The sequence below is a fragment of the Carassius auratus genome, chromosome 18 (genome assembly GCF_003368295.1).
Source record: "Carassius auratus strain Wakin chromosome 18, ASM336829v1, whole genome shotgun sequence".
In the NCBI taxonomy this organism is placed as follows: domain Eukaryota; kingdom Metazoa; phylum Chordata; class Actinopteri; order Cypriniformes; family Cyprinidae; genus Carassius; species Carassius auratus.
The window spans coordinates 4548028-4575758 of record NC_039260.1 but is presented as its reverse complement, the minus strand read 5'-3'; the positions used below and the strand labels follow the sequence as shown (position 1 = coordinate 4575758).

Sequence of the window (27731 nt, the reverse complement as noted above, 5' to 3'; positions counted from 1 at the left end):
TTCTTTAGAAGAGACGTTTATTTGAACAGCAGAATGCATGCCAGAAATGAATAATTTACAGCAGCATTTTCATGTCTTTGTCCCTCGTTTCCAGTTCAAGAGAGTCCCTTTGAAAGGTCTAAGCAAGGCAGGTGACCTTTCCTGCCCGATGTCCATTCAAACAGAGCCAGCCAACCGAGTTCATACTGTCGAGTTTTGCATCTCAAATCCTTTCATTTACAGCGGTTTCCCGTTGGTTATACATTTAGTTACAAAGAGAGAGAATTCATCAGGCAGAAATTATGCACGTCGATACACCATCTGTCATTATTAGCAGAATATTTTTTTTCAGCACCACCTGTAATCCAACGCCAGACAAATCTCTCATTAACAAGAGCAGCTACTGTAAACGAGTATAGAAATGAGTGGTGCTGAAAATTCACATGCAGTTTGTACACAGTGGCATATATTTTTTGGACCATTTTTTCCATAAATAGTCTATATGTTCACAGCTACATTCAGATATATGTGTGCTGTAGGTGTGAGTGTGTGTGTGTGTGTGTGGCCTCAACAAGAAGGGTCAAACATGACTTGATAAAACTAATTCAGTGAAAGTAGGACTTTTCAAGGAGTCTGTGAGTCCGGTCGCAGCTGTATTCTGTCTCTGATTCCAGCAGTTCCAGTCACACAGCTGTCCCTTCCTCAGCCAAGGGACAGGCTTGGGATATTGTATAACAGTTGTAAATTCGTCATATTTAAAGTCAACAAAAAATCTAAACCAACACCCCATTTACTCTCTCGGTCCAAGTTTTGGTCTTATTGCATGGTTCATGATTAAGTCCCTAAGTTATTCCAAAGAAAAGAAATGGCCTGTTTTCGTAATCTCTTTAAAAAATTAATAAAATGTGGAAATCTCTAAGACATCTCTGAGCTACGAATATATAAGTAGGGGTGTAACAATGGCGCCACCCATTCGTTAAAAGTTTTGTGACGTTATTATTTTATTTGATTAGATTGATATAATTATTATTTTTTTTTCATCTATTTTGTGGATGTGCTCACTTTTCATTAGGGGATTAAAATGTATAAAATTATAATTAATGCTGTTTCACTAAGAAATGTTACGTTATAGTAGCAAAAAGTGCTCCAGACATACTATGTTTCTATGTTGACTTCAAATATGGCCTTGAACATCACAAAAAATGGAGAGCCTTGTAAAAAGAAAAAAATTTAAAGCAGTTTTTAGCAGTTACAAATAATAATGTTATGCCATAAACATAATTATTCTATAGCTGAAAAACGGTAATATAGTCTATATAGTTGTAGTGTGGATTGCTTTTTCATAAATTCTGTTTTTGTACATGTAGTTCAAGCCAGTATTTCCCCAAGTATGCATGATGAACATGACAAAATCATATTTCATATACTTGACAACAATGCTTTTACATAAATGTGAACGTGAACATAGACAAAAATCATATCAGCAAATAACTTAACTGAGGAGAAAAAGTTAGTGAGGCGGCTTGTTTACCCTCATTATGCAGTGGTTTACAATTAAGACAACTAATAATAAAATAAATCTATCATGTAATATTTTAGATATACTCTGGCACAGTACAAAATTAAATATTAATCTAAAAAAAAAAAAAAAATAGCAGAAAATATTTTTAGTTTTTCTTGTCAGGAAGAGCTTATTCAGAGGAACAAGTGCACAGTTCCATTAATGGAGGCGTTGCTTTTGAGGCAGATGAATACAGAAAACACAAGGAGGAAGACAGAAAGAGGGGGAAAGAAAAGAAGAAGAACTCCTAATTAATGGATAAGTACATAAACAGAAGGGCCTACCATTCTGATACAAAGATATACAGTATATGTTAAGGTCAGCACACTCTATACACATAATATCACTGACAAGTTCATTACCCAGAATGCACTGGGATTGTGCTTTAGCTAAATGGAGGTTAAACAGTGGTCTTTCAGAATCCATGTTTTGTCTCTCATAAAATGAAACAAGGTTTTCATACAGACTGAAACCTGTCTCACAGTATATTTTTGTGTTGATGTCATATTTACAGGTATTTCAGTATCTGTTAGCTTCTTGTGTCCCGTTACGTCCTCTCAGAGTTTGAGTCTCAATACGTGTGAATGAAGATGTGCTCTGGTTCATAAGTAAATCCCTCACACACATACTACAGGAAGTGGAATTCCGCTCTTCCTGTCTCCAGTCTCAGCAGAAGTCTGTTTGATGTCCCGTTTGAGTCCATGTCACACGCTGCGGGGCGCCCGCTGCATCTCGTGGGTCCTGCGATTGCGTCCTTTCTTGTTCTCTTGTTGCAGCTTCCACTTGCTGGTGTGTGATTGGCTGGAGTGGATGAGCTGGCTGGCGTGTGATTGGCTGGTGTGCAGCAGATTGGCTTTCTGCCTACGCTGTTTCCGTTCTCTTTTCCAAACCTGCTCACAGAGCTGGTCGACGCTGTTCGGGCTCGGCGGGTTGATGAGGGACAGGAAGTCACGGTACCACATCTTGCCATTGGCCGGGTCGCTGCTGTCGGCCGTGTCTCGGTGCAGGAGGTCATCCAGGTGTTCGGTGGGAATGATGTTGAGTGTCAGGCGGAGGATGGTCTGGATGAAGCCGTGTTCAACAGCATGGCAGTAATACACACCTGAGTCCTTCTGATGGAGGGTTCGGATCAACAAACCCTGTTCTGTGCCCAACACCCGCTCATCTGACTTTATCTGAACAAAAAACGTAGACTTGAGAACTTTTAACACCATTGACAACAACAGTGCCTGATTCTGTTTTCCAATTACATTTTCTTATCAAATATAAGTTTATTTACGCAACTTCTGTAATTGGTCTTTTGGCCTCCACCCTATACATAACAGAACATACCTCTTGTTTGCGGTCCTCTCCATGTCTCTGAAACTGCCAGTAAATAAGGGCACGCTGGGATTTAGGACTGCACTCCAGAAAAGAGCTGCTGTTTTCAACCCCGTACACTGTCTTATCCAGCAAACCCCTCTCTCCTTCTCCCTCTTCTGCTCAAATAGACAGGGACACAACAGAGAAACAAGTCAGAAATCTTGATTCAGAGACAGAGAGACTGTCCAACAGTGAGAATACAAACTGATAGTTCAGACCATGTGTTATCACTCTAGTGAAGTCGCACCGAGCATGTCTATATCACACAGCTGTGTGTCTCTCAGCATGTTTCAGGTCCGTAGGCATCCAAGGCCAAGAGCGACCAAAAACATGAAAATCACTTGTGTTAAACGGCATCTACTCCTCAGTCTTTCATTTTCTACTGCCATCCTTTTAAGTGTGAACTATGAAACGTCAGAGCGCAGTGCTGTGGGTAAGCGCTGCCACTGTAATGAGGTGTTTCCGACGCAGGAAAATCTGTGTGTGGCCTCCATGAATGTGATCGCACGATGTACACTATCGTTGAAACGTTTGTGGTCAGTAAGATTTTTTTTTTCTTTTAACATTGATAATAATAAGAAATGCACCTAATCAGCAAATGAGAATGTTATGATGCTGAAAATTCAGCTTTGCATCACAGGAATAAATATATTCAGATAGAAAACAGTTATTTAAAATAATGTTTCACACTACCGTTTTTATGATCAAATAAATGCAGGAGCACGAGAGCCTTCATTCAGTAACATTCTTATAGAATCTTATAAACTTTTGAAGGGTACTGTACACTATGTCTACATTGACGTGCATAAGTGCATGTTCTGAAACCTGTTATTTTTGCAACAGCTGTGAAACCATTTCTCAGCAGTTAAATATGTCTTTAACATAGCAGAATGGCTTTTTTTAGGCTGTGTTTCATTTCAGAAGCTTTAATTAAACACTAATCTGGCTTGTACAGCATGTATGCAGAGTTTTCATTAAAAACCATTATGAACAGTTGCTTTGGCTGCAAAATGTTAGTTTCTCCATACATCCTGAATTTTATTTTATGAAGAGACGTTGAGGGAAGTATGAGACCCTGACTGCTTTCTTGCTAGCATGTTATCACACATAACATAATGTCAAGTAGTAAGTTCTGAAAGTTGGTCTTGGAACAACAATTTCTATTAATAAATCACATTTTCTTCTGTGTTTAGTGCTAGGTTAGAATTAGGGCTGAGACTGTTTGACAGAAAAGCTGTAATGCATGGCTGGCATAAATGTAATGCACACAATCTGCATACAATCTTGCTAGGAAATATCAGTCTATTTGCTAGGAAATATCAGTCTAAGGTAGGAAATATCAGTCTATTTATCATGTAAAGACCTGGCAGAAAATTATGGAATAAATCAAAACAATCATTAACCCACAGTAATAGCGCGTTGTTGCACATACAGTAGTAAACATGTTTTGTGATTGCACTGAGATCCACCTATATTACCGTGATGCTGTAGATCCGAACACTGAGTCAGAGGGTCTCCGTTCCTTATATCCTGACGCCTTGTTCTCCTGTGAATGTACAACACATAGCAGAAGATTAGAAAGGGCAGGTGAGCGTGAGCACACTGAGACTCAGATTTCCACTGCTACACACATCTGTCTCACAGAAAAGCTCTCACTATATAATGGTCAAAGTAAATCAAACACAGCTCCACATGAGCATACGTGTGTCTGAAATGCAACCTGTTTCAGCTCTGGGCTTTTTAATCTCTAACCTTTATGAAAAGACATACAGTATCATGCAACATATGTCCCGAGACATCTTGTCCTGAATGTACCTTTGAGGCAACTCAATAATGCTGGCAATATGTGAGGCCTTTTTTAGCAGCAGTAGCGCACAAAGAACCTCTCTGAGAACCTCGTCCACAAACATATTACTTGCTACTGGAACATGACATGGACTGTAAATGTGAGACCTGACCTGTTCTTGTTTTGGAAATTGAAGATGAATTATTAAGTAGGGGTATGTTTGCTTTTGACAGCCCGAAGGAGATGAGCTTAAACAGCGAAAACGATAGTGATGCTCCTAAGTGCTAGAAAGGCCAGCAGGGAAATCCAATGAGATTATGATGAACACCTCAAATAAGGTCAAGAACTCAAAGAAGAAATCACAGCCTTGTGACTTCTAATGTTCTAATATAATAGTAAAACTGACATTAAAGGGATAGTTCTCCTAAAAATTAATATCTTTCTCAATCAGCACGTTGTTCCAAAACTGTGACTTTCTTTCATTCAAGGAATACAACAAGAGAGCATTACCAGGGACTGTCAAGCAGAGTTGTTGTTTACTAAATTGTTAACTAATTGTTGACTAAGTTAACTGAAACTTAAACTAGTAAATAAATGCTTTTGCTGTTTACAATAATACGTGGTTAGGCAAATGGTGACAGTTTAAATTTTTGTGTTAATTTTTGTGTTAACCACCAGTTTTGTTATTTTTAAATAAAAGTGTAAACAATTGCTTTTGTTCATTTAAAGCCGAAATATATATATATATACATATATATATATATGTATATATATATATATATATATATATATATATATATATATACATATATATATATATATATATATATATATACATATATATATATATATACATATATGTATATATATACATATATACATATATGTATATATATACATATATACATATATATATATATATATACATATATATATATATATATATATATATATATATATATATATATATATATATATATATATATATATTATAGATTTAAACAGCATGTAACAATTGGCAACTGACTAAGATAAGTTGGAGAATTAAAATGACTAAAACTGAAATAAAAAATTAATTAAAGCACAGTAGAAACATAAAAATGACAAAGGTATATGACAAAACTAGTAAAATTAAAAAGTAAACTGAAAATATAAAAATATAACGGTTTTGATATACATGCCATTTAGGTAACAATATGTATCTAAAAATTTTTTCCTTTTGCCGTAAATTTTTGTGTCAACTACCAGTTTGTTAGCCATTTAGTTGTTTATAAGCAACTGAAAAAAGCACAAATGTCAGGGCATGACAAAACTTCTCCAGTTCCCAAAAATACCCTTAGACCTCAGAGGGTTAACTAAAAGCATGAACTGCAATCATATAAAAAATGTAAAAAATAAAAGGGTTCTTTATATATATTAGCAACTCAACTTTTGATATACTGTAGCAACCCAAAATAATTCAGAAACCCATTGTAAAAACACATAGAGCATCTTGTTCATCTTAGGTCAAATTTGCAGTGTTTCTGCGTTCCTCAGCGTACCTCTTAGCAGTTGGAAAGTATCGGGAACACTGCGAGCCGTCCCAGGCGCAGTAAGGATCACGTGCCAGACAGCACTCAGCGCAGGCCTTCCCATACACGTCACAGCGATGCAGCGGCATCTGAGAAACACCAATGGTGGATCCAAGATAGAGCTGTTGCTGTAAAGATAGAGCAGAGAGATTGAGACTTACTTAAAACAGTGATAGCAAAGTTTTGATGGTCTGTGCTGGTGAGATAGCAGAGTTAACAACGGGAACTTTCTCGGGCTTGCATGCAGTGGTTTAATTATATATATCGCTTCAGATAACCTCTCAGTGTCTGCTTGATTATTCACACCATCTAAAGGAGAGCTCACGCTGCAGTCCTGAGTGTGTGTGTGTGTGACAGTGTGTGTGTGTATGTGTGGCCTCTAATGGCAGTACCTCATGTTGCTGTGTGGTGTGAGTGACTGTGACAGCAGCCCCTGCTCTGCGTAATGTAGCTTGAGGCCAAGCAACGTGTGTGTGTAACCCAGCCTGAGTGTGAGAACTGTGCTGGGTTTTTAGGTACATGATAAATCTTGCTATATCTCCTCTGTCAACAAAATGCAGTGCAGCATAACAATTTACCCACAAAACGGTCAGTTGACCAGTTAACTCTTAAAAAAAAAAAAAAAAACTCATATGCTGCACTAGCTGTGCACTTACGGAGATCACATATTAGACTTATTGGGTCTTGTTGTGCGTGATTGATTTTAACACAAAAAGAATGATTTATTAACAAGTTTGCATTTAAAATTAGGATACTATTTAGAATCAATGCAAGCCATATGTCTTCAAAAATCACAGTGGTTTAAAGTGGCTGAATTATTGTATTTGAACTTTTATTTCTATATTTATATGAACATTCCGATTTTTGGGGTTTGTAAGATTTTTGCATGTTTTTGAAAGATTTTATGTTCACCAAGCATGCAACTATTTGATCAAAAATAGAGAAAAACAGTAATATTGTGAAATATGATTACATTTTAAAATAACTGTTTTCTATTTCAGTATATTTTAAAATGTAATCTATTGTTGTGATGGCCAAACTAAATCATCATCAGCAGCCAATACTCCAGTCTACAGTGTCACATGCTCCTTCAGAAATCATATTCATTATTAAAAATTAATTTTAACGTTGATTTTAACTGCTGTGCTGCTTAACATTTTTTGTTAATGCATTGCAGTGATTCATACACACTCTCTCCCTCACACACACACACACACACACTTTTAAATTCACTCTTTTGCCTGCACTTTAACATAACAATTATATTCCTCAGCCTTGCTTAACTGAATTATGTTTAGTACTTGCACTTATTTGAATTGCTTTCACCATCTTTATTGCATTATGTTATCAGTTGTTTTCAAGGTTCTAATAATACCAACCTGCTTAGTGGAGAGTTCCATGGCAGTAATAGCTGTTGGTTCCTGTAAAGAAAATAAGTGTTTTTAATGCTTTATATTGTTTATCACCAAATTATTACAAAATAGGGGAAAATAATACAGCTTAAAAATTGTGCCTTTGGAGTGTTTTAGTGGACAAATGCTACATTGTAGAATGTACTGTAGTAGATAGAGAAAAAAAAAATCTAAATAATAAACCAATTAGAAATAAATCAGTATAATAAACTCAGTAAACCCACTCTGAACACAGTCATCTCTTCCAACAGGACTTCTTCAAGATCATGCCATGTTCCTCTGGGGATAGAAACCACCTTAAGAACTGTGCCCATATCTACGGTAGAAAAATAACATAATTAACTTGCATATAGTATATGGTTTAAAAATATTACAGAAATCAAATTATTTAAATACTTTATTCCACTCACCAGTGCCAATGAACATGACATCATACTGTCCGTCCTCTGCCTCCACCCTGTCCACCACTATCTGTGTGAACTGATAGTCCACATCGGTTTTGATTATGATTGGACGGTTGTTGATGGGGAACACTGGGTTGTACATGGCCGGGTGGCTTCTGGCAAACGTGATAACATCGTCGGGAAAGTCCTTTGTTGATTCAAAACCATCAAAAGTTTTGCTGGGGCACTGTCAACAACAAGAAGAACATGTGTTCAAATCCAAGCAGGCAAGTCCCTTTATTTCAAAAAGTGAAATGTAAAAAGGCATCAGCACTGATTGGCCGTCTTACCGTGCCAGGTCTTGGATATGGCACTCGACCCAAAAACGGTACCCATTGGTAGTTGGGTCCATCTCGGTGGGCATAAGGGCCCAGAAACACCCTCCTGATATCCGCCATACTGTACATACACACCGCTGAGCCTTTAAAGATGTTACTGTAAACCCAAGAAACAGCAAATCTGAGTTTTTTTTTTTGACAACTTTGCCTTTAGAGACTTAAGACACAGAAAAAAAACACAGAACAAGCTTTCAGTCTTAGTGGGAAATTTTGTGTAAATTGGATGTTTTAATACCTGGATGTTGTAAATACAGCATAGATAATAGGGTTTTTGGGATCCTTGGAGCTCATGAGAAAAACATCCTCTGAAAACGATCAAAACCAAATTCAGTGAGTTGCAAACCAAATATGCCAAAATAGAGATGTACTGTAGAGCAAAATACAAAGGCATTGTCACAGCACGGGTCACTTACGTAGCTCATCAAAGTGTGTGTCTATGCCGTTCAGACCAGGAACGGAGCAGATTAAGCGGGCTTTCAGGAAGGTGGTCCATTTGTTCACCAAACTCCTGTGGCCTCCAAAATCATTCTGTCAGGGACAAATTAAAACGTACTTGTATCATTCTACTTATCATGTTTACTTCAGACATGCCGATGTGTAAAATAATATCCTTAACAGCCCTTTTTTTATTTTCTGAAGAAGGACTGTGTGCCATTCAGAAATGAACAGAGAGTGTTCCATAATAAGGCAAAATTAGTCATTTTGGCAGCTTTGGTTTCAAGTTTAAAAGCTGTTTTAAACCAACAAGGAAGTTTTGAGATCTGAAACTTACAATGTTTTTATAGTACAATTTCCTCTAATATGTCAAAAGATCAAGGAAAGGTAGATTTGTCGATTCATGACCCCTGAATTAATGCACTACAACAACAAGTCCCAAAACATTAACAATTCATTGATTTTAAAGAGGTGTGTTTATGTGTATATATATATACGCATATGTCTACAATCTTGGGAGTCGGCATGTGAAACACATGAGCAATATAAACAATCTTCTTTACTGTGGATTGATCAGCTCTAATTAGCAGGGCTGGAAAATGCACTCTGTATAATAAGCCAATTGTCTGTGTTTGTAAGGAGAGGATTCCAGTCATTCCGGAATACCGACCAAGCTGTAATTGAGAACACCTTTCTACCACTTCAAGCTGTAGACTTGCACTTGAGCTGAACGAGTCTGCCAAAGTCTCACATTTTCTCCACAGAGCAGTCTTTGTTCTCTTGGCTGATGACTCCTATGACATTTTAGCCATCTCTTAGGTTTCACGGTGTGGGGGGTGAGAGCAAGGCCACAAGACAGAGGTGAAGCCAAATGCAAAAACACTGGCTGAGCCATCCACCTACCTGTGTCGCCACCATGAGGAGGAGAGGAATGGAGCAAAGGTGTTTGCATGCATTATCGTAGTAAAGAGAAACCACAAATGAGATCTAGTTAATATCTCAATTGTCTCTTCAATCTACAATATTAAATGGAAACAGTCCTTTTTCAGAGAAAAACAATCCTAAACTCTGTTCAAATTTGCAGAGATATCAACAAAGTCAGAGAATTCAATATGGCATCGTCCGATTGGAAAAATACTGGCAAAATATGCTTGTGGTGGAATTTTTGCAAAAAGATATTACATAGATTCTTGCAGGTTTTATGACACTTTCAAAGTGAAATGTCCAGTGTGATTCATATTTGGTCTTATCGAAAGTATTAAAAAAATCAAACATGAGATGTAATCGCTTTTGCTGAATCAACCATTTCATTTGAGCTCACTTTTCAAGTCTTTTATCTCTATTGGCATGATACATGTTTCACAAGATCCATACTTAAGCTCTTTACAGTGCAACTGCATTGCTGTACCAGGTGTGCTACCGAGCAAGTTTACTACATCAAAAAGCCATACACATGGAGCTGGTTATATGATGCAAACTTCAAAATGTGTCACTTTACAAATGGTAAAAATGTTGAGGTTTGAGTTTTACAAAAAAGTATATGCAGAAGCATATTTTTTCAATGATTCTAGGTTGGATCTAGGGCAAAGTTGAAACGTAACTGATAACTCCAGTTGTCTGTGCAACAGTCTGTTTGTGGTCCTTTTGTGTTTGGATGTGTGAAGAGTATCTGTACCTTGCACAGCTGTCCGATTCTGGCGTGCGTGGCTTTGCTGGTTTGCTCTCCATCGATGGCGTTCTCTCTGAAGAACAAATAGATCTTGTCGTCCTCAGGGTTGTCACTTTCTGGGATGAGATGCACACTGATAAATCTAGGATCTGGAAGGACAACAAACACAACATTAACACAAAATAATAAAAATGCATAATACAACAACAATAGTGTGGACCAATAACTTCAACAGCAAGAGTACTGACAGTTTTAGATTTCATTTTAAGCTTCATCGTTCATATAGCTGAATGGGTCTGACTCTCAGATTTACATGTGTGTGTGTGTGTGTGTCTTAGTGAGATGTGCAAGTGCTCTATTTACGGTGTTGTGGGCCCCAGCTCTTCACAGCCTGTTTTTTATGGTTATTCAGAGTTATTGGTGTGTTCACAGAGGTCCAAGAGCCACATCACAAACATCTCACATGACATTACTGTGGCACCAGCTAACATTGACCTACACAGTCACCTCACCACATCTACACAAACACATACACACACACGTGCATGCACACTCCTATGACGCAAAACTTGTTCACTGGAGCCAAAGGCATTCCTTTAATCTTTAATTGTTACTTTGGTTAACAAAAAGAAGCATGAAGAAATGATGCCACACACATGCTAGCACACAAAATGTGAGGTCATGATATTTGATCACTTTTAAGGGTCTGATCAAGATTTAAAATCCAGTTTTTCTGGTTAAGGAGTTCTCTGTTTCTCTCTCACACATATATAACTGTCTGTTTCCACAGAATAAACAGTCATTTAAATGTAATTATTAAATCTGAGAATAAGAAGTAAAGTTTGAAATAATAAGTAACATCATGTTGTGAGAAATAAATTCCCAAATTTATAATGTTACAATATTTATATTCCAACAAATATTCTTTTAAACTTACTATTCAAAGAATCCTGAAAAACATATATCATCTTAAAATATTAAGCAGCACAAGTGTTCAACATTCATCAGCATATGAGAATGAATTCAGAAGTATATTATATCAGCTTTGCTTCACGGGAATATGTAATTGATGTTGCAGAAATTGCTGTTTTAAATGTATTTTTTTAATATATATAATTGTTGTGTTGATGTAAATGTTAAGGAAAAGGAACAGTATCTGTGTCTTTGTTTGCATTCATTTAAAATATATACAAAGCTGTGTGTAAATATGTTTTTGTGTCTCACCATTGAGCCATCTGGAGTCATGCTGCTCTGTTCTGATTGGATGGTGCTTGCCTAACGTTCTGAAAATGGCAAAGTCCCGGCCCATGAAGTCAGCTGATGTCCCAGCATAAAGTTCCCCATCTGATGATCAAAAACACTGTTTATAACTCATATTTAGGATGGTTGATGTGAGTTCAATATGGATGGCAGGAATAAAATGTCAGGAGACAGGTGGAGCTAGTTCAGTCTGGGTTTTGTAAACTTTATTAACGGCTCAGGTGAAGACTCAAAGAGGTGTGACCGTCAACACTCGCAGGCAATTTCACGCTTAAGGACGGCGTGAGAGAACGGGACTGTGTGTGTGTCATGAGTGACCTTTAATCTGAGATGAGAGATTTAACAGTAGAATGCTCTGCAGGTAAAGCACAAAACCAGAGGAACAGTCTGCACTGGTCATCCTCGAAAAGAGCATTATTCAAGGGTGTTGAGTTTCCATTCAGAACACATGAACCAGAGCAAAACACACTCCGGATTATGCACTGCCACACACCAAATACACAAACACAGACCTGCAGCCTGTTATGTTTCTCTAACCAAAGCTGCTTTATGTTCTTTTTATAGTTTAATTAATTTCTCAGAGTGACAATCAAAATAGCTCAGTGAAGCATAACAACTACTATTGAGAAAACAAACATATGCACTTTAATTATATTATCAGTATATTTGAGTCAAAAGTTGAATGAAAATGTAACATCAATGATATAGTATTTGATATATAAAATGTCCATTTATTTATATTAGATACTATAGTTTAAATTAGATTATGATTCCTTTGAAGTCCAAAGTGGCCTTATATTTGGACCCCCTTGAATATTCTACACATAAATTAAATTAAATTAAATTAAATTAAATTAAATTAAATTAAATTAAATTAAATTAAATTAAATTAAATTAAATTAAATTAAATTAACGTTACATGTAATTATAATAAATAAATCCTAAATAAATAAATATATTAAAATAAATAATTATATTTTCAGAATTAGTTTACTTTTTTACACACTTTATAAAATTTACCTTCGATAGATTTGTCTTCTGTGTGCATTTTATTTGTATTATAGGACCAGTAACCTATAACTTGCTTGTTGTTTATGTATTAGTACCTACACAATTACAATCTAATCCAAACAAAGCTAATCAAATTTTCAGAGCGGGTAATGAATCTAGTCATGTGACTTTACACCACCCATGTAAAGATGTGCGGTCAAGCTAATAATTTTTTTTTTTTTTTAGTCTATATAAAATGAATCTGCCTGCACAAACTTCTTAAAGACCTTTAAAATTACTTTTTTGACTTCTAGGATTACAATTAATTTAAATATTAACCAGAAAATCAGTCGTTCATATTCAGCATCACTCACCGATCAGCATGGAAGCGGTCAGCAGTTTGGGGTCATATGGACTCTTTCCACGGCCATTCTCAAAGCTTGATGACCCTAGCCGTAAGATGTTGTCCTGGATAGAAAAGAGCACCAAATTAATCTGTGCAGATGACAATTCACAATGAAACATTTATCACATTTCCTGGCTACTCTGTGATTCGAACAATTTTAGCATTATTTTTTGGACTTGTCTAAGTGAACAAAGCTTCTAAATAATCAAAAGTGACATACATTGATAAATCAGAATCACCAATAAACTGTGAAAAAATAACTGATGTTGGATGGATTTACCTCGGGGCGTTTGCCCACTTCCACATAAGCGCAGACGGGATGGAAGGCTCCTGTTCCACACACATACAAGTGCGTCTGATTAAACGACTGCAGAACCTTTATGAAGTTTGAGCACTCTTTCTGCAGACAGAGAGAACAAAACATCAATTAATGGTCATAAAAATGGCATTTATATTGATGTAGCCAATATTTTACCAACAGAAACTTCCAAAACAACACCTTGGACATGACAGAGAGAAAAGCAAACTAAATCTGTGGTGTATCTGTATTTCTTGATTCACAGTGATCACTAGGTTCTTAGATAAATAAACACATGCCATCTGTGTCAACAAATGGCGAGAGACACAGCTTATCACTTATCAAACACACACACACACACACACACACACACACACACACACATGCAGTGGACACTTAGGACACTCTTAAATGTATGAATGTCTCCAGAAAATTAGCATATTAACATTTCTGATGGATCATGTGACACTGAATACTGGAGTAATGATGCTGAAAATTCCGTTTGCATTGCAATGCATTGCATTGTATATATATATATATATATATATATGTGTGTGTGTGTGTGTGTGTGTGTGTGTGTGTGTTAAATTGTAATAATATTTTTAAATATTACTGTTTCATTGCATTTATGATAAAAATAATAAAAAAACAGTACAATAGTGAAGATGTATGAAGTATTTGTTTACTTTCAGATTTTTTAAATATATATATATACTTACTGAAACACAGTTATTGTGGTGATCTAAACCTGTGATTAGGACACCTGTGTGCACTTGAGGAGAACTGACTTCAGATATTCACTAATAATTACCTTCATATTATCACCTTCTGTATTATAGGGGTTCACTCGTAGGTTTAGGTTGCATAATGATGTGTTATGATGCCATTAGATTGTCATGCTGTAATCTGTGGACTGACTCAATCGTTTCATGTTCTTTAATATTGCGTGATTTTTTTTATGCTTATGTCATTTCTGTGTTCATCCAACTCCTACAACGGGAATTCCACACACAGCGGCACATCTGACCAACATGCTCCCACAAGGCGCTTCATTAAAAGGAAAATATTACAACAGCTGGAGCTGTTTTTCAGTGGGGTGTTTAGTGCATTAACAGGGAAATCCTGTTATAGGCGTCCATATCTCCCCAGTGGCCTTTACTCTCAGGGTTAGTGTGTGTGTGTGCTATTTGTTAGCACCACTGTAGCATTTGAGCATGGATTTTGCCTATGGAAATGTGCATGTGTGAGATGATCAGAAGCTTCTCAGTTGTGTTAAAGCCACGTGTCTGAGCAAGTCTCATCTGGAACAGACTGAAGTGACTCATCTTACAGAAAAGTGTGACAACATATAATATGTGACTCAAAGATTTGGCTTTTTCTACATTTTTTCTTCATTTTTTTTTACATTCTACTGATACTTTAGTTTAGCTATATTTCTCCAACCTCCTATCCCAACCTAATATACCACGATGATTACATGTAACTCATTTGTATGGTGATTTCTCCCAGCAACCAGCAAACATTTGTTAATTGGATACCTCAGACTTAATTTAAACTGACATGTCTCTGCACACACCTTCATCAAGACAAAAACGCGTGGTTTTATTTAAAGTTTAAGCTCTCCACTCAATGTATTGCTTGTTCACCTTCTTTATAGTGGATTGTCACTTCTATACACCTTGTTTGATAGTGAAATTGCACAGTAACCAATAGGATTTTAAAAAGTTGCTTTGTCCATGCTATTGGTTTTGACCAAGCCTTATCTGAAAATAAAATAAAATTAAATTAAATAAAAAGCGAAAAATACAATAAATTGTTTTAAATGTCAATATGCTCATTAATTAATTCTAAATGTAAAATGCATTTAAAACACTTCTGTAAATCACAACTGTAAATGAAATTAAAATTAAACTACACTAAATAAAATAAAATTAATAAAATAAAATGTGAAAATGCAATTAAATACATATTTGGTTTTTAAATAACTGCTAATTTTATGTTAAAGTTATTTATTGCAAAAGCCACAGATGAATTCAAACCACTAATTAAAACCTTACCTAACATGCAGCACCACCACCAACATAAATGGTTGTTTTTGTGAAGATTTCTGGTTCATAAGCGCTGATCTCACTCTCTTTTTGTTTCTTACAAATTGTGGCTGAGATCCTTCAACAGGACCAGCAGTTTTCTACCTTCATTGACCTTCAAAAGGGCCCTAAATTGACATACTCCCATTAACTTCAAACAAGCTTGAGCCTCTCTTTGAGCTGAACGAGCCTCAGTCAATCTGTCTCTTTTCAGCAGCACCCCTCTCTTCACATAAAAGCCATCTTTCAGTGAGCACCCTGCCATTCATCTAAACCATGTTTACATCAAAATGCATGTTATTGCAATTCAAATAAGCACCATTGAAACCCAACCAACCTTATAGTTTCTTTATGATGCTAACAGCGCATAGGGCCGCTTTCTATGGCTCTATATGTTCAAGGCAGTGCCTCGGGCAGGACCGGCGATGGAATTTATGAGAGCAAATGGCAGCCCGGCCTGGAAAGTGTTTACACACCGTTGTCCCACGATTCAGTGATTTGGTTTTTATTCATTCTTCCACTGACATCTGCTGAACTGATTTTCTGAGAGAAACCTTCAACTTTGTTTGTGAAAGCAAAAGACAGATGACAGACAAGCCCAGCTTTACCTTCTCAGAACGAGTGGTTCTTGTCAAAAGCAAACCAATCCTGTCTTGATTTTGGATCCATCTCAAATATTACATTTACTTTCAACAATATACATATATAATGGAAAAAAAGTTCTTTTAAAAGCTGATGTATTATGTAAACACAATTCTGCTCAAAAGCTTAGGGTCCGATTTTTTTTACTGTTTTTAAACAAAGTCTCATATACTCACCAAGGTTGCATTTATTGGATTAAAAATAAAGTAAAATATTGTGAAATATTATTACAATTTAAAATAACTGTTTTCTATTTTAAAGAAATTTAACATTTATTCTATTCTTATGATGCAAAGCTGAATTTTCTGAATCATTACGCCAGTCTTCAAAGTTCCATGATCCTTTATGAATAAATTTTATTGAGCAGCTCAATTAACATTTCTTATTATTATCAAAGTTGAAAATTCTGTAAAATATTAGGTTTGAAAATCGCTCTCTTCGCAGCTACAGATTTTTGTGTAATAATTTATGTAGTTTCATCTTGCTGATCTAATTATAAGTTATATCATGCATACATGTACTACAAAGTGAGTCATATGAAAGATGAAGAGAGAAGTGGAACAGTGCAGACAAACAAGCAGTTCACTGCATCAGTGAGGTCTATCTGATGGATCTCAGGGTCGTGAAGAGGACAGAAGAGAGAGGATAGAAAAAAATACAAAGTGAAAGAGAAGCACTTACCTGGACGTCCTTCCCAGCCCACTTGCATTCATCTCGTCGAGAAGGTGAAGGAGGCCAGGATATCTACCGGTTAGAGAGAGAGAGAGAAAGTTAAAGGGGAAAGAATACTGGGAAATCTTTTTGTGGAAGCTTCTTGTTGTCTGTTAACCTTAAGAAAACCCAATGCAGCAACCTACTTATTTTGAGCAAGTAAAACAACAACAACAACAACAACAAAAAAACATTACATATTTTTAAACTTAATATTGGTTAAAACCACAAAACAGCAGTAATTCACCATAAAATATACCAAAGCAACAGGTTTATAAGGACAATATTACAATTTGAATCTCCTAGCATGAAATACACACACATCACATTAAGATAACACACTGATAACCATTTTGGATTAAATGTATCAATCTACAAAATGTATTTGACCTGTAATATTATTGTATCATATATTATATGATTAAATTTATAATTTAATACAACATGTTTAGTAATAAAAAAAGGGAAAATTTACTTAATCACACAAGACAGACCTTCAAGTTAAATAATAACAAATATTTATTATTATTTAACAATGTTAAAAAGTTGGGGTGCTTATTTTATTTTATTTTTATTTACTGTTAATGGATTTTCTTTTTCGCTCAGGATTCTTTGATGAAGACAATATATATATATATATATATATATATATATATATATATATATATTTTTTTTTTTTTTTTTTTTTTTTTTTTTTTTTTTAATTTTTTTTTTTTAATTTGTCTTCATCAAAGGATCCTGAGCGAAAAAGAAAATCCATTAAAAATATATAAGTATCTATATTATAAGTATCTTACTGTCACATTGGACCCATGTAAGCATCCTTGCTAAATAAAATTATGAATTTCAAAAATAAATAAATAACTTGCTGACCCAAAATGGTCAGAACATTTGTTTATCCTAATTTCTAATACTTAATACTAATACTACTTCGTAAAACAAAATTTCATAATCATTCATTCATAAATATGCATAATCATCAAAATTTGTATAACCACTGACTTCCTCACAAAATGCCTGTGCTGAAACTTTCCCCATATTACCTTTCTTCTGTGAAGGTTAAGTTTATAAAGTTGTATATAGACTAAAGTGGGCTGTGGTTTTGCCTGGCGCCGTTTGTCTGTACTTTGCTACGTTTATTTTGTTCATTATTTATCCAGGTGAATGGATAGCAGCTCTCAGCCAGACTCTATGTGATCAGAATGACAGCTTTGCCCTGAAATATTCATATTCTTTTCACTGGAAACAGATCCCCCTGTGTGCTGATGTGTTCATGTTTGTGTGTATAAGACTGAGAGAGAGAGAGAGAACAAGAGAAAAGGAGAGAGAGAAAGAGAGAGAGAGACCATGTATAAGTAGCAAGTACAGCTATTTATTTATAACTTCTGTGCATATAAAGCATGTAATCGAGCAAATATTGGATTCAATCTTATCAGCTTCTGTCGATTATGACAGGTTTTCTATTTCTTATTTAAACAGATTGATTGTACGACTCATTGATCTGAGAGCGAACACCTCAGTATTGGGGTAAATATTGCCAACATATTTTGGTTAAATAATTGAACTGTGCTCTGATTTCGGAGTGTCATCTCTCCCTCAACAGGTGTAATTCACGTTTTGACAGTTAAAACTCTCTCCCACTCTTTTCCATGTAACTTATATTTAGGCATTATGATCACTTATAAAGTTATACATTCAAAATCCAATGCTTTATCACGCTTAAAACAATCATCACGTCTGTCTGCTGATCCTTAGTGATTGGCTAAAAGTGTGGCTGCGACGTCAACATCAGCAGCAGTCATCTTTCCAGTGTACGTGTGTGTTTAGTAATGTTGTGATGACTGACTGGATGCAGAACAATAACTTTTTGGGATTGTTTGCTAACCAATTAGCCTATACAATTAATATGTTTGAAAAAATTTCCAATTGACCCCAAACCAGCCCAAATTTTGTCCACCTGAACAAGTCATGCAGTGTGCATTGTTGGCCATCCAAAATGGTAAATGTCATCCTGATTGTTTTAATAGCTATTCTAAAACCCTCTTCTTACCAGTTGCATGTCCAGATTGATGTCCACCAAGCTGAAGGACAGCACATGGTCTTTGGCGCCCACAAAGAGCCGGCCTCTCTCCTCGTCCAATAAAAAGGTGTGATAGGCAGTGCTGTTGGCCAATCCATTGAAAGTGAGAAGGTTGTTGGAATCCAACATTTCTGTGGGAAAAAGTGAATATAGTATATTGGATTTATTGGGTCTCCTGCAACCTTCAAAAGCTGACAGAAACATTAACAACCATATGCTGAGCTTTCAAATATGCTTCACAATACGTAAAACATGATGCTTTCCGACCTCATCTTCATTTTTTGAGTTGCATAGTTGAGAGGGAGACAGATAGATGGACCTTGGCTCTGACGGCAGCTCTGCTTTAGTGTGTGTCCGACGTGTGACTGTGGTTTGGCTAAAAGACAGCTGGGAAAGCTGACGAAAGATATTTGCTTGTGGATTTTGCTTTTGTTCCTCATGTAGTTTATTCTCTGCTTAGCAAAAAGGAACAGACTGGAATTTGAATGCAGTGATGATATCTGAGGACTACAGTGGATTTTCAGTGAATAATGACTGTCAGTTTTGGTTTGTTCCTCAAACAAACCAATCATGTTACTTCAGACGACTGAGAATAAAGTGTATGAGTTGTATGGAACATTTATTTTTCGGCTATCAAGACCTTTATGGAGGACTTGTCATGCATGCACTTTATTTAAAAAAATACTTTGAACAGGATGTCTTACATCTTTAATATACATTTCGGAATAAAAAGGTACAAAAGCTGCCACTTGGGCAGTACCCTTCAAAAGGTACATCTCTGTACCTTATTTACTTCTAAAGAGTGTATATTAGTAGCTTGGTACCCGGATGGCTCAAACTAGTGACTGTTGAAAGAGTACAGCCCCAGTCACAGCTCTGGTATCTTTTTTTCTGAGAGTTTACATCTCTTAACTGATATTCTATGCAAGAAAGTAAGTCATACAGGTCTGGAACATGTATGAGGATGGGTAAAAAATGAGTCAGCATGTAGCAGTAAACAAACGGACCTAACCGTGAGTCTCTGTCCATCATATATAAGTTTGTTCTGTTAGTTGGTGTGTGGTGTGAAACCAAGTTAAAGAAACAAAGAAAATGTGTGACAGGACCAGCAAGCTGTAATTACAGCATTTGTTCTAAAGGGAAGTAAAATTTTCCCTGCCGTCACACTTAAATTGCTCTCCAGAGGGACTTTAATAGCAGCTGAGAAATTATGGAAGTGTTTGGACAATTGTTGTAACTTAGTTGTGTGTGTGTGTGTGTGTGTGTGTGTGTGTGTGTGTGTGTGTGTGTGTGTGTGTGTGTCTGTGTGTGTTAGGTTGGTGAACGTGATTACACCAAGTATAACATGTTCCTGGATCAATATACCTGTTGATCCAGGAACAACATTCCTATTAACCAATCAGAATTGGGGGATAACTTTTCAGTTATCTGTTTTCAGTTATCTTTATCTGTTTTAGGCTCACAATCAGGGTTAGGTGCTTCTACACCCTTGTTAATCAGCTATCATTCCTGATTTTAGTCTACATTTTTGGACAGTTATGTTGATCCAGGATCAACAAAAGATGCTGATCCAGGAACATGTCTTACTTGCCAAAATCACAGCGACTGTGTTGGGTTTTGAGTTGTATTGGGTTAAGGCAAAAAGGGCAGCAGATGAAACACACACACACACACACAAACACACAGTGTGGGATAGAATAATCCACATTACTTTTAGTATCCAAAAACTGTTTTTAAGCCTGTTGCTTACCTACCAAAAAATTATTTCATTCATTCATTAATAAAAACCATGTTATACAAACAGACACAAATGTAAACAGGTGAATGAAAGAATGAATTAAGGAATACTTAATACTTAAAGCAATTTTCCATTATGTAAATCTTCATAACTACACACTCACACACTTATAATGTATATTTATGTCAGAAAATGGGCTTTCAAAGGGCCTGAAGGGAAAAGGACGAAGACCAGGCAAGAGGAAAGAGTGAAAGAGGAAAGTGTGAGAAAGGAAAGATAAAACCTGTGGAGTGCCACAGAGGAGAATAAAAGACCAGAACAGAAGAAAGATTAAGACTAAGGATGAGATGACTTAAAAGAGGCCAGTTATTGAAGAGGAGAAGAGAGAATGAGAGGGAATCTCTCGCTTGGGTTTGGAGTGGCTGTGGTGTTTCCATTTGGCACCATGACTAAAAAAAAAAAAAAAAAAGCACTCCGAAATGCCTTTAGACACATACGAAAACTGTGAGATTCATCTCACCATCACCATTACTCACCATGCTCACAAAAACACAGGCTTTTTAGAAGACAAAACAGTGTCTGTTTAAATAAAAACTGTCCAGAAAGCTATAATCCTTTCATTTCAGCCAAAACCTTACACAAAATCAGACAGATTTATTAAATATATGTACAATATACAATATTTGCTTATTTTAAATCAATATATTAATTAGGTTTATGTGCAGTGATATTGAAATAGAATATCACTAGTGTACAGTTCAAAGAAATGCATTTTGCAATGCTAACAGTGTATAGGACTGGCGTTTCCTCTGAGCTTAATGTCATAAAAACATTTGCTGAATTATGTCATTGTTACTGTCATATGCGCTCTCTTTTCTGATGTGCTTTATGCTCACTTCTGCTTCTGAAAGTGTAAATGTGTGGCTATGTGTGTTTGGTGGTTTTGCATGAGTGTGTAACATTAACTGACACAGGCGTCTCATCGGATTGTCAAAGGTCTGCTTGCACAATGCACTTGGTGCTGAGAAGAGGTCTTATTAAAATATTCACACATATAGCAGTCAAACACACACACACACCCTCTTGCAAAATGACTCCATCAACAATCACCAACACTCACTTTAGAAAGGAAATTAAGTGCTCTTTATCATTGTCAAATTTTGAAAAGCATTGCATTTGAACAAATAGTCTGTGTGCAGCCAAATGCACAAATGTTCTACAACATTGTGGCTCTGTTGTAATTGTGTCATCACTGAAACATATCAGTCATCAAGTTTACATCTGGTAAATAGGTGAAAACAAAGCATGAGGAAATGTTTAGATTTTTTTAACGTCTCTGTTATGATCCAGATGGTTGCCAGGGCATTTCGAACTCATAAATCAGATACCACAGATATAACATCATCAGGCACTTAGTACATCATTCTGCGCATTGTGCATGTCTTTGAGTGTGTGATCAGACTGAGGTCTGAGGAGTACATTTAATTGGGTTTGGTAATAAAATACCGTCTGAGAACATTAAGTTTTCAACCTGGAGCAATAAAACCTGATCTTGTGTAAAATGTGAATATGAGATTTATGATCTAACTGCCTTGTAAAACAGTTTTTTTTTTAAATCAGTAATATCGGTTACACTCAGCCACATAACTCCGATATAAAGACTCAAGAAGTAACTGCTCTTGGCAGGTTTCACTCAGAATTCAACTATAGCGACAGTTGCTGTGTGAATCAATAGTGCCTGAGCTGTAATTATCATATAGCCCAGAGTTATTTATCTATTAAAGACTACCTGAGAACACCCTGAGGAACAGGTTCTCAGAATGAAGGATTTGAGCTGCAAAGACAAAGACAAGGAACACCAAACAGGTTCAATCTAAATATAAATCTAGATGTACCTAAATATTTAAGATCAAATGTAAAATGTAAAATGGCAGTATGCGCGGCGGTAAAGCCCATTTAGCTTGTCCTCCTACTGTAAATAGAAAAAGCAGCCACTTAAAATTGTAAGAATATTTTACAATATTACTGTATTTTAGATCACATAAATGCAGCTATAGTGAGCACAATCAACTCCATAAGAGACTTCTTTAAAAAAAAAAAAAAAAAAAAAAAAAAAACATTGAAAAACCTCAAACCTGAAATAATAGTGTACCGTGGTTTAGCTGAGTCAGGACAAAAACGGGTCAAGCTCTGTGTCAGATTCCAAAACATACGGTGCCCCTGCCTGGCATTGTGGGTAATCTACAGCAGTAGCACGCAGTCACACCGGAGGAAGTGGCTTTAGACATGCTGCTTATCTGAACCTCGCCGGTTTAAAGAGGAAAAGAGCTAGTCTCAGCCTCTTCAAACCACTGAGACCGTCTCACTGTCTCTTTCCCTCCATCTATTGTTGTGGAAAAACATCTGAGAATACAAGCGAGGAGGGGAGGGCAGGTGGAGGCAGAGGAACAGTCCCATCTGAGGCTGATAAAAATAAACTTCCCTACCCTACATACTGCCTGCGCTCTCTGCTCTGCAGGGCACATGTGTGTGTGTGTGTGTGTGTGTGTGCGTGTGGGCAGATGAAACATGAGCACTATCCACGCTCACCTTTTTCCATTCATCACAGCATGCATGTCCATCTAATCAAATCTGGAGTTCTGATTATTAGCGTATATAATTGTTTGAACTCTTTCCACAGGGTCCAAAGATGATTTTCAGGCAATCAAATACCTGAAATCAAATCCAATTCTCCTTGTGTATTTTTGCTTTCCAAGGGGAAAACCTGTATTATGGCATAAATATTTTCCATTTCATAGGAATTTGGCAGGGTATTGTTTTAGATGTGTGAGCTCTAACACTGCGGCTTTATTTCTGAAGAGGATATGGAGAGTTCACATGCTGCAAATGCAATCCAACACCAGATTCTTGGCATGTTTGTGGATTAAAAGCTTAATTCAAGTGAAATAAAATTTCTCTCATGCCTTCATGAGATTATAGCTGTCTTGAAACATTAATTTCGGAATGGGATAACTTTACACCAAAAACATTATTCGACCACATATCCACACACACATTCATACATACAGTACTAAAGTAGACAATCTCTTGTTTCTTTTCCACTTATTTGAGACAACATGCAGCCACATCCATTATCCTGTTCTTTATGTCTTTCCACACCAGTTGACATTTAAGTAAAGGTGTTATTGTTAACTTGCCCTGGGAACTTTCAGCTCAGAGGGGACACTGATACCATCCCTGTGAGGAACATCAGTGCTCAGTCAGGACTTCCTCACGGGTGGCTTCCTCTCCACACACACACACACATTTGTTTTTGTGAAAAGTGGGGACATCCCATAGGCGTAATGGTTTTTATACTGTTACTTTCTCAAAAAAACTCATTCTGTATGATTTATAAGAGTTTTGAACAGTTGGGAGATGGGTTATGTCCTCATAAGTCACCCTCTCCTTGTAATACCTGTGTCATACCCATGTCATTATACAGAGTTGTGTCTTGATATGTCACAAAAACAAGAGCACACACACACACACACACACACACACACACACACACACCTCTATAATATTTGAAGTACAGCTGTAGGGATTCTACAGCATGTATGTGAATGTGTGCAGGTTTGGTTGTACATGTAAGGACCACATTTTGGAATATATTCTCACTCAGTAAAATATAATAAAACAACTTATGAAGATATTTAAAGTGGTCCTCCATATTTAAAAGGTTCATAATGCAGCCAAATCATGTATGATAATGTGAGCAGGTTTCCATGAACGTTAGAGCATAGAAAATATCATTATCAGAGTATGAAAATCATTATGTCCATTGGAGGACCTTGTAAATGGCTCAGCTCGTCTGAGTCATGTTGTCAGGATTAACTAAAAATGTGTTTCATGTGGTAACATTTAAATCAACTGGTAGAAATAAATAAATAAATAAATAAATAAATAAATAAATAAATAAAATACATTTTATATTATAAAAAAAGAAGAAAATAAGACTTTTTAAAATAAAGGTCAAAAACATTTATATATATATATATATATATATATATATATATATATATATATATATATATATATATATATATATATATATATATATATATATATATATATATATAATGACTTGCCATCATTTAAAATGGATTTCACCACTGGTGAGCATGTTTAAGTTTCATATCAGGGAATAAAGCAAGCAAAATAAGTGCATAAATGAACAAATGAATAAGCGAATAAATAAATTCAAGTTAGCAATAAGGCATTTACTTTTTAGAGTGTCCTTTTGGGCATCTGCAATAAATATTACCACACAAAAACACAATTTTAGTCAAACTGGTTTTTATATCTATTAATGCTTTTATATATTACGTATATATATTACATTTGAAGTTATATTTATATTTCTGAAATATAACTTTAAAAGTTTTTTTTTTTTTTTTTTTTACACTTTCTTTCTTTAAGCCAACCTACAATGACTACAAGCAAACAATTCTGGGATTCTCACAAGAAATGGCTAAGCAAATGGTTTGACGTTCGTTGCTCCTGTTCCAGACTAAAGGAAGACAAAAAAAAAAAAAAAAAAACTACTTTAATAAATAAATAAATTACACACAGCCACATGCATTTGAATTGATGAGAATTCAGCAAAGGATGAATCAGCCAGACAGTGCTGACAAATGTGCACAGGTGTGTGAGTTTGCTCTGGTGCTGGTGGATATCAGAATCAGTCTTGGCGTTTTACCAAGCCGTGTTTGCTTAGATCAGCCTAGGGTACATTTCAAACACACACACTCTCTCTCTCTCTCTATAGATGCACAAACACATATTCCCTCTCCATCTCTCTTTGTCTCTTTCTTCATTGTTTTCCACACAAACAGTGTGTGTATGCCTGTAGGTGTCAGTGTTTGATACGGTAAACAGCTCCAGAGGTGTGTGTGTTGGGGCAGATGAGAGCTCTGGGTACTTAAAGAGCCCCCCTGTGTGTTTGTGCATGCGTGCGTGCTGGATCGAGCACGTCTGTCGCCTGACAGTCACACACCGCGGTTCATATAGAGCTCAGCTTCCACCAGCCAGCTAATGAGGAGCTGTCAGTGCAATTAGAAAGCTGGCAGAGAGAGAAATGGCTCACTTTTATACAGCCATCTGCCCAGACTGTTAAGCCTCTCTCTGTGTCTCTTTCTAATTACAGAGGGAGGGAGGAACTAGCTCTTGCCTTTAAACACTCGTTCTGTGAATTCACTCACTTCATCACGAACACCAGTCGGATGTGAAGAGTTGTAATGTTTTAACAAAACCCCACCATTAAAAACAGCCACCTTGCATTATACTATCTGCAATTATCATAACACACTCCCTCAAAACACTGGGAATCTTATAAACAATTTACTCTAGCTGAGCAACAAAAGTGGAGGAAAGCACATGCAGAGAAGAATATAATAGATCATTGGTTTTCAAGCAGTGGGTCATGACCCAAAAGTGGACAAGTCTGTTCTGATAGGGGGCAAACAATGTCGGTTCTGATAGGGGCTAACAATGCTTGTATAGCAATAATAAAATCTAACATCCTGCATAGTTATTACAGCGAAATAAACAGGCTTTTCCACATTTCATATTTATGGTGCAACTTTGGTGTATCTTGGCAGATGCTAATCAAATTAGCAGATGCCAACATAAACAGTCTGAATGACATGTTCTCATATTCAAAAATAGAAAAAATAAAAGACTTTTTGCAAAACCACCGTGATAGATAATTTATGATTGACTGATATTATTAAGTTAGACTCAAAATGTACAGGATGCAAAATAAAAACAGAGTTTAGTCTGTATGTTTGGCGTTTGAACTGTATACGTGTAGGTGTTTCAGGGAAACAATGAATGCCAGCGGTTTAAACATTCCCACCTGTGCATCCAGACAAACGCATTCAGCCCACAGGCTCTGTGAACGCACAAACTTAACATCACATGCCTGATTTAATCTGTGCATAATTACCCAGTATTGTGTGATACTTGTAGAATAATTGTGTATCTTACCTAAATGCTTCCTTCAAACAGAATACTGTAAACCTCTAAACTGTACAAAATGCTTCAGTGGTAACAGCTATTTTTTTATTTTTATTTTTTTATGTCAGATGTTGTTTTTAATTTGACTGAATCAACCAAAACAGGTTATCCAAACAAAAGTAATATTTCAGGTCAGATAGGGTAGAAATGTGCAGATCTACTTTTTTTTAAGGTTGAATGTTAAAAATTAAGAAAGGAGAGAGAGAGAGAGAGAGAGAGAGAGAGAGAGAGAGAGAGAGAGAAGGCATTGTTGAGAAAATCTAAGATTAACACTTAACAGAAAAAAAAGATTACTGGAATAAGTTTTACAAGAAACTAGTATTTCTACTTCAAAATTTCACATTTAATTCAGTGTGTTGCTTTGTAATTATTTGTGTAATTTACTTGCAATTTCTCAGTGAAAACTGTTAAATCCTACACCAACTTTTTTTCAGTGTGGTTGCACTACTGGTAAAAAAAAAACAAATAGAACATTCTAATTGTTGATCTATAATTTCACCTCTCAGCAAGCACAATTTCATTTTCAATATCACCTCTCTAATATTTTAATTGTGAATAAGGAACGCAAATATCCATGACAGAATATATTGTCTAGCTTCACTTTAAGAAACATCTTTCAAAATCACCAACCATACATAATTAAACCATGTGAATCATATTAATGAAGCAACCAGACCTGTATGCCAACTCCAGACAAGAAAGCATCAAGAAACTTTAACATTTACTCTCCTAAGATTCCTCAATCATTTTCTGATTTCTCCCTTTCCCAAAATCAGAAGGTGACTGACCTTTATAGGAGAGTTTGAGCCGGGGTACGTTGTTCTTGCTCCCCTGAGCGTCGGTTCCTCTCTCCGGCACACTGAGCGTCCACAGCAGCAGTACAATCCCCCACAGGTAGTCCAT

At 36.1% G+C, this 27731-nt stretch overlaps 1 protein-coding gene across 1 annotated transcript; it reads right to left on the bottom strand.

Moving 5' to 3' along the window:
- sema3ab (sema domain, immunoglobulin domain (Ig), short basic domain, secreted, (semaphorin) 3Ab) lies at nucleotides 1–27731 on the bottom strand. Its single transcript, XM_026287182.1, has 17 exons — nucleotides 27617–27731; nucleotides 19001–19161; nucleotides 16921–16983; nucleotides 13493–13612; nucleotides 13181–13274; nucleotides 11781–11900; nucleotides 10563–10705; nucleotides 8866–8980; nucleotides 8688–8757; nucleotides 8405–8549; nucleotides 8082–8301; nucleotides 7896–7987; nucleotides 7639–7680; nucleotides 6230–6387; nucleotides 4381–4448; nucleotides 2873–3018; nucleotides 1–2715 (listed from the first exon to the last, which is right to left on the bottom strand). The coding sequence occupies exons 1-17, from the start codon at nucleotides 27729–27731 to the stop codon at nucleotides 2245–2247; spliced, it is 2343 nt and encodes a 780-aa protein (XP_026142967.1). The 3' UTR covers nucleotides 1–2244.

Coding starts and splice junctions, on each gene's coding strand:
- sema3ab (XM_026287182.1), bottom strand. CDS start 27,731: ATGGACTACCTGTGGGGGATTGTACTGCTGCTGTGGACGCTCAGTGTG. Junction 8,550..8,687: donor GCTGTATTTACAACATCCAG/GTATTAAAACAT, acceptor TTGGGTTTACAG/TAACATCTTTAAAGGCTCAG. Junction 3,019..4,380: donor TTCGGATCTACAGCATCACG/GTAATATAGGTG, acceptor CTATTTGAGCAG/AAGAGGGAGAAGGAGAGAGG.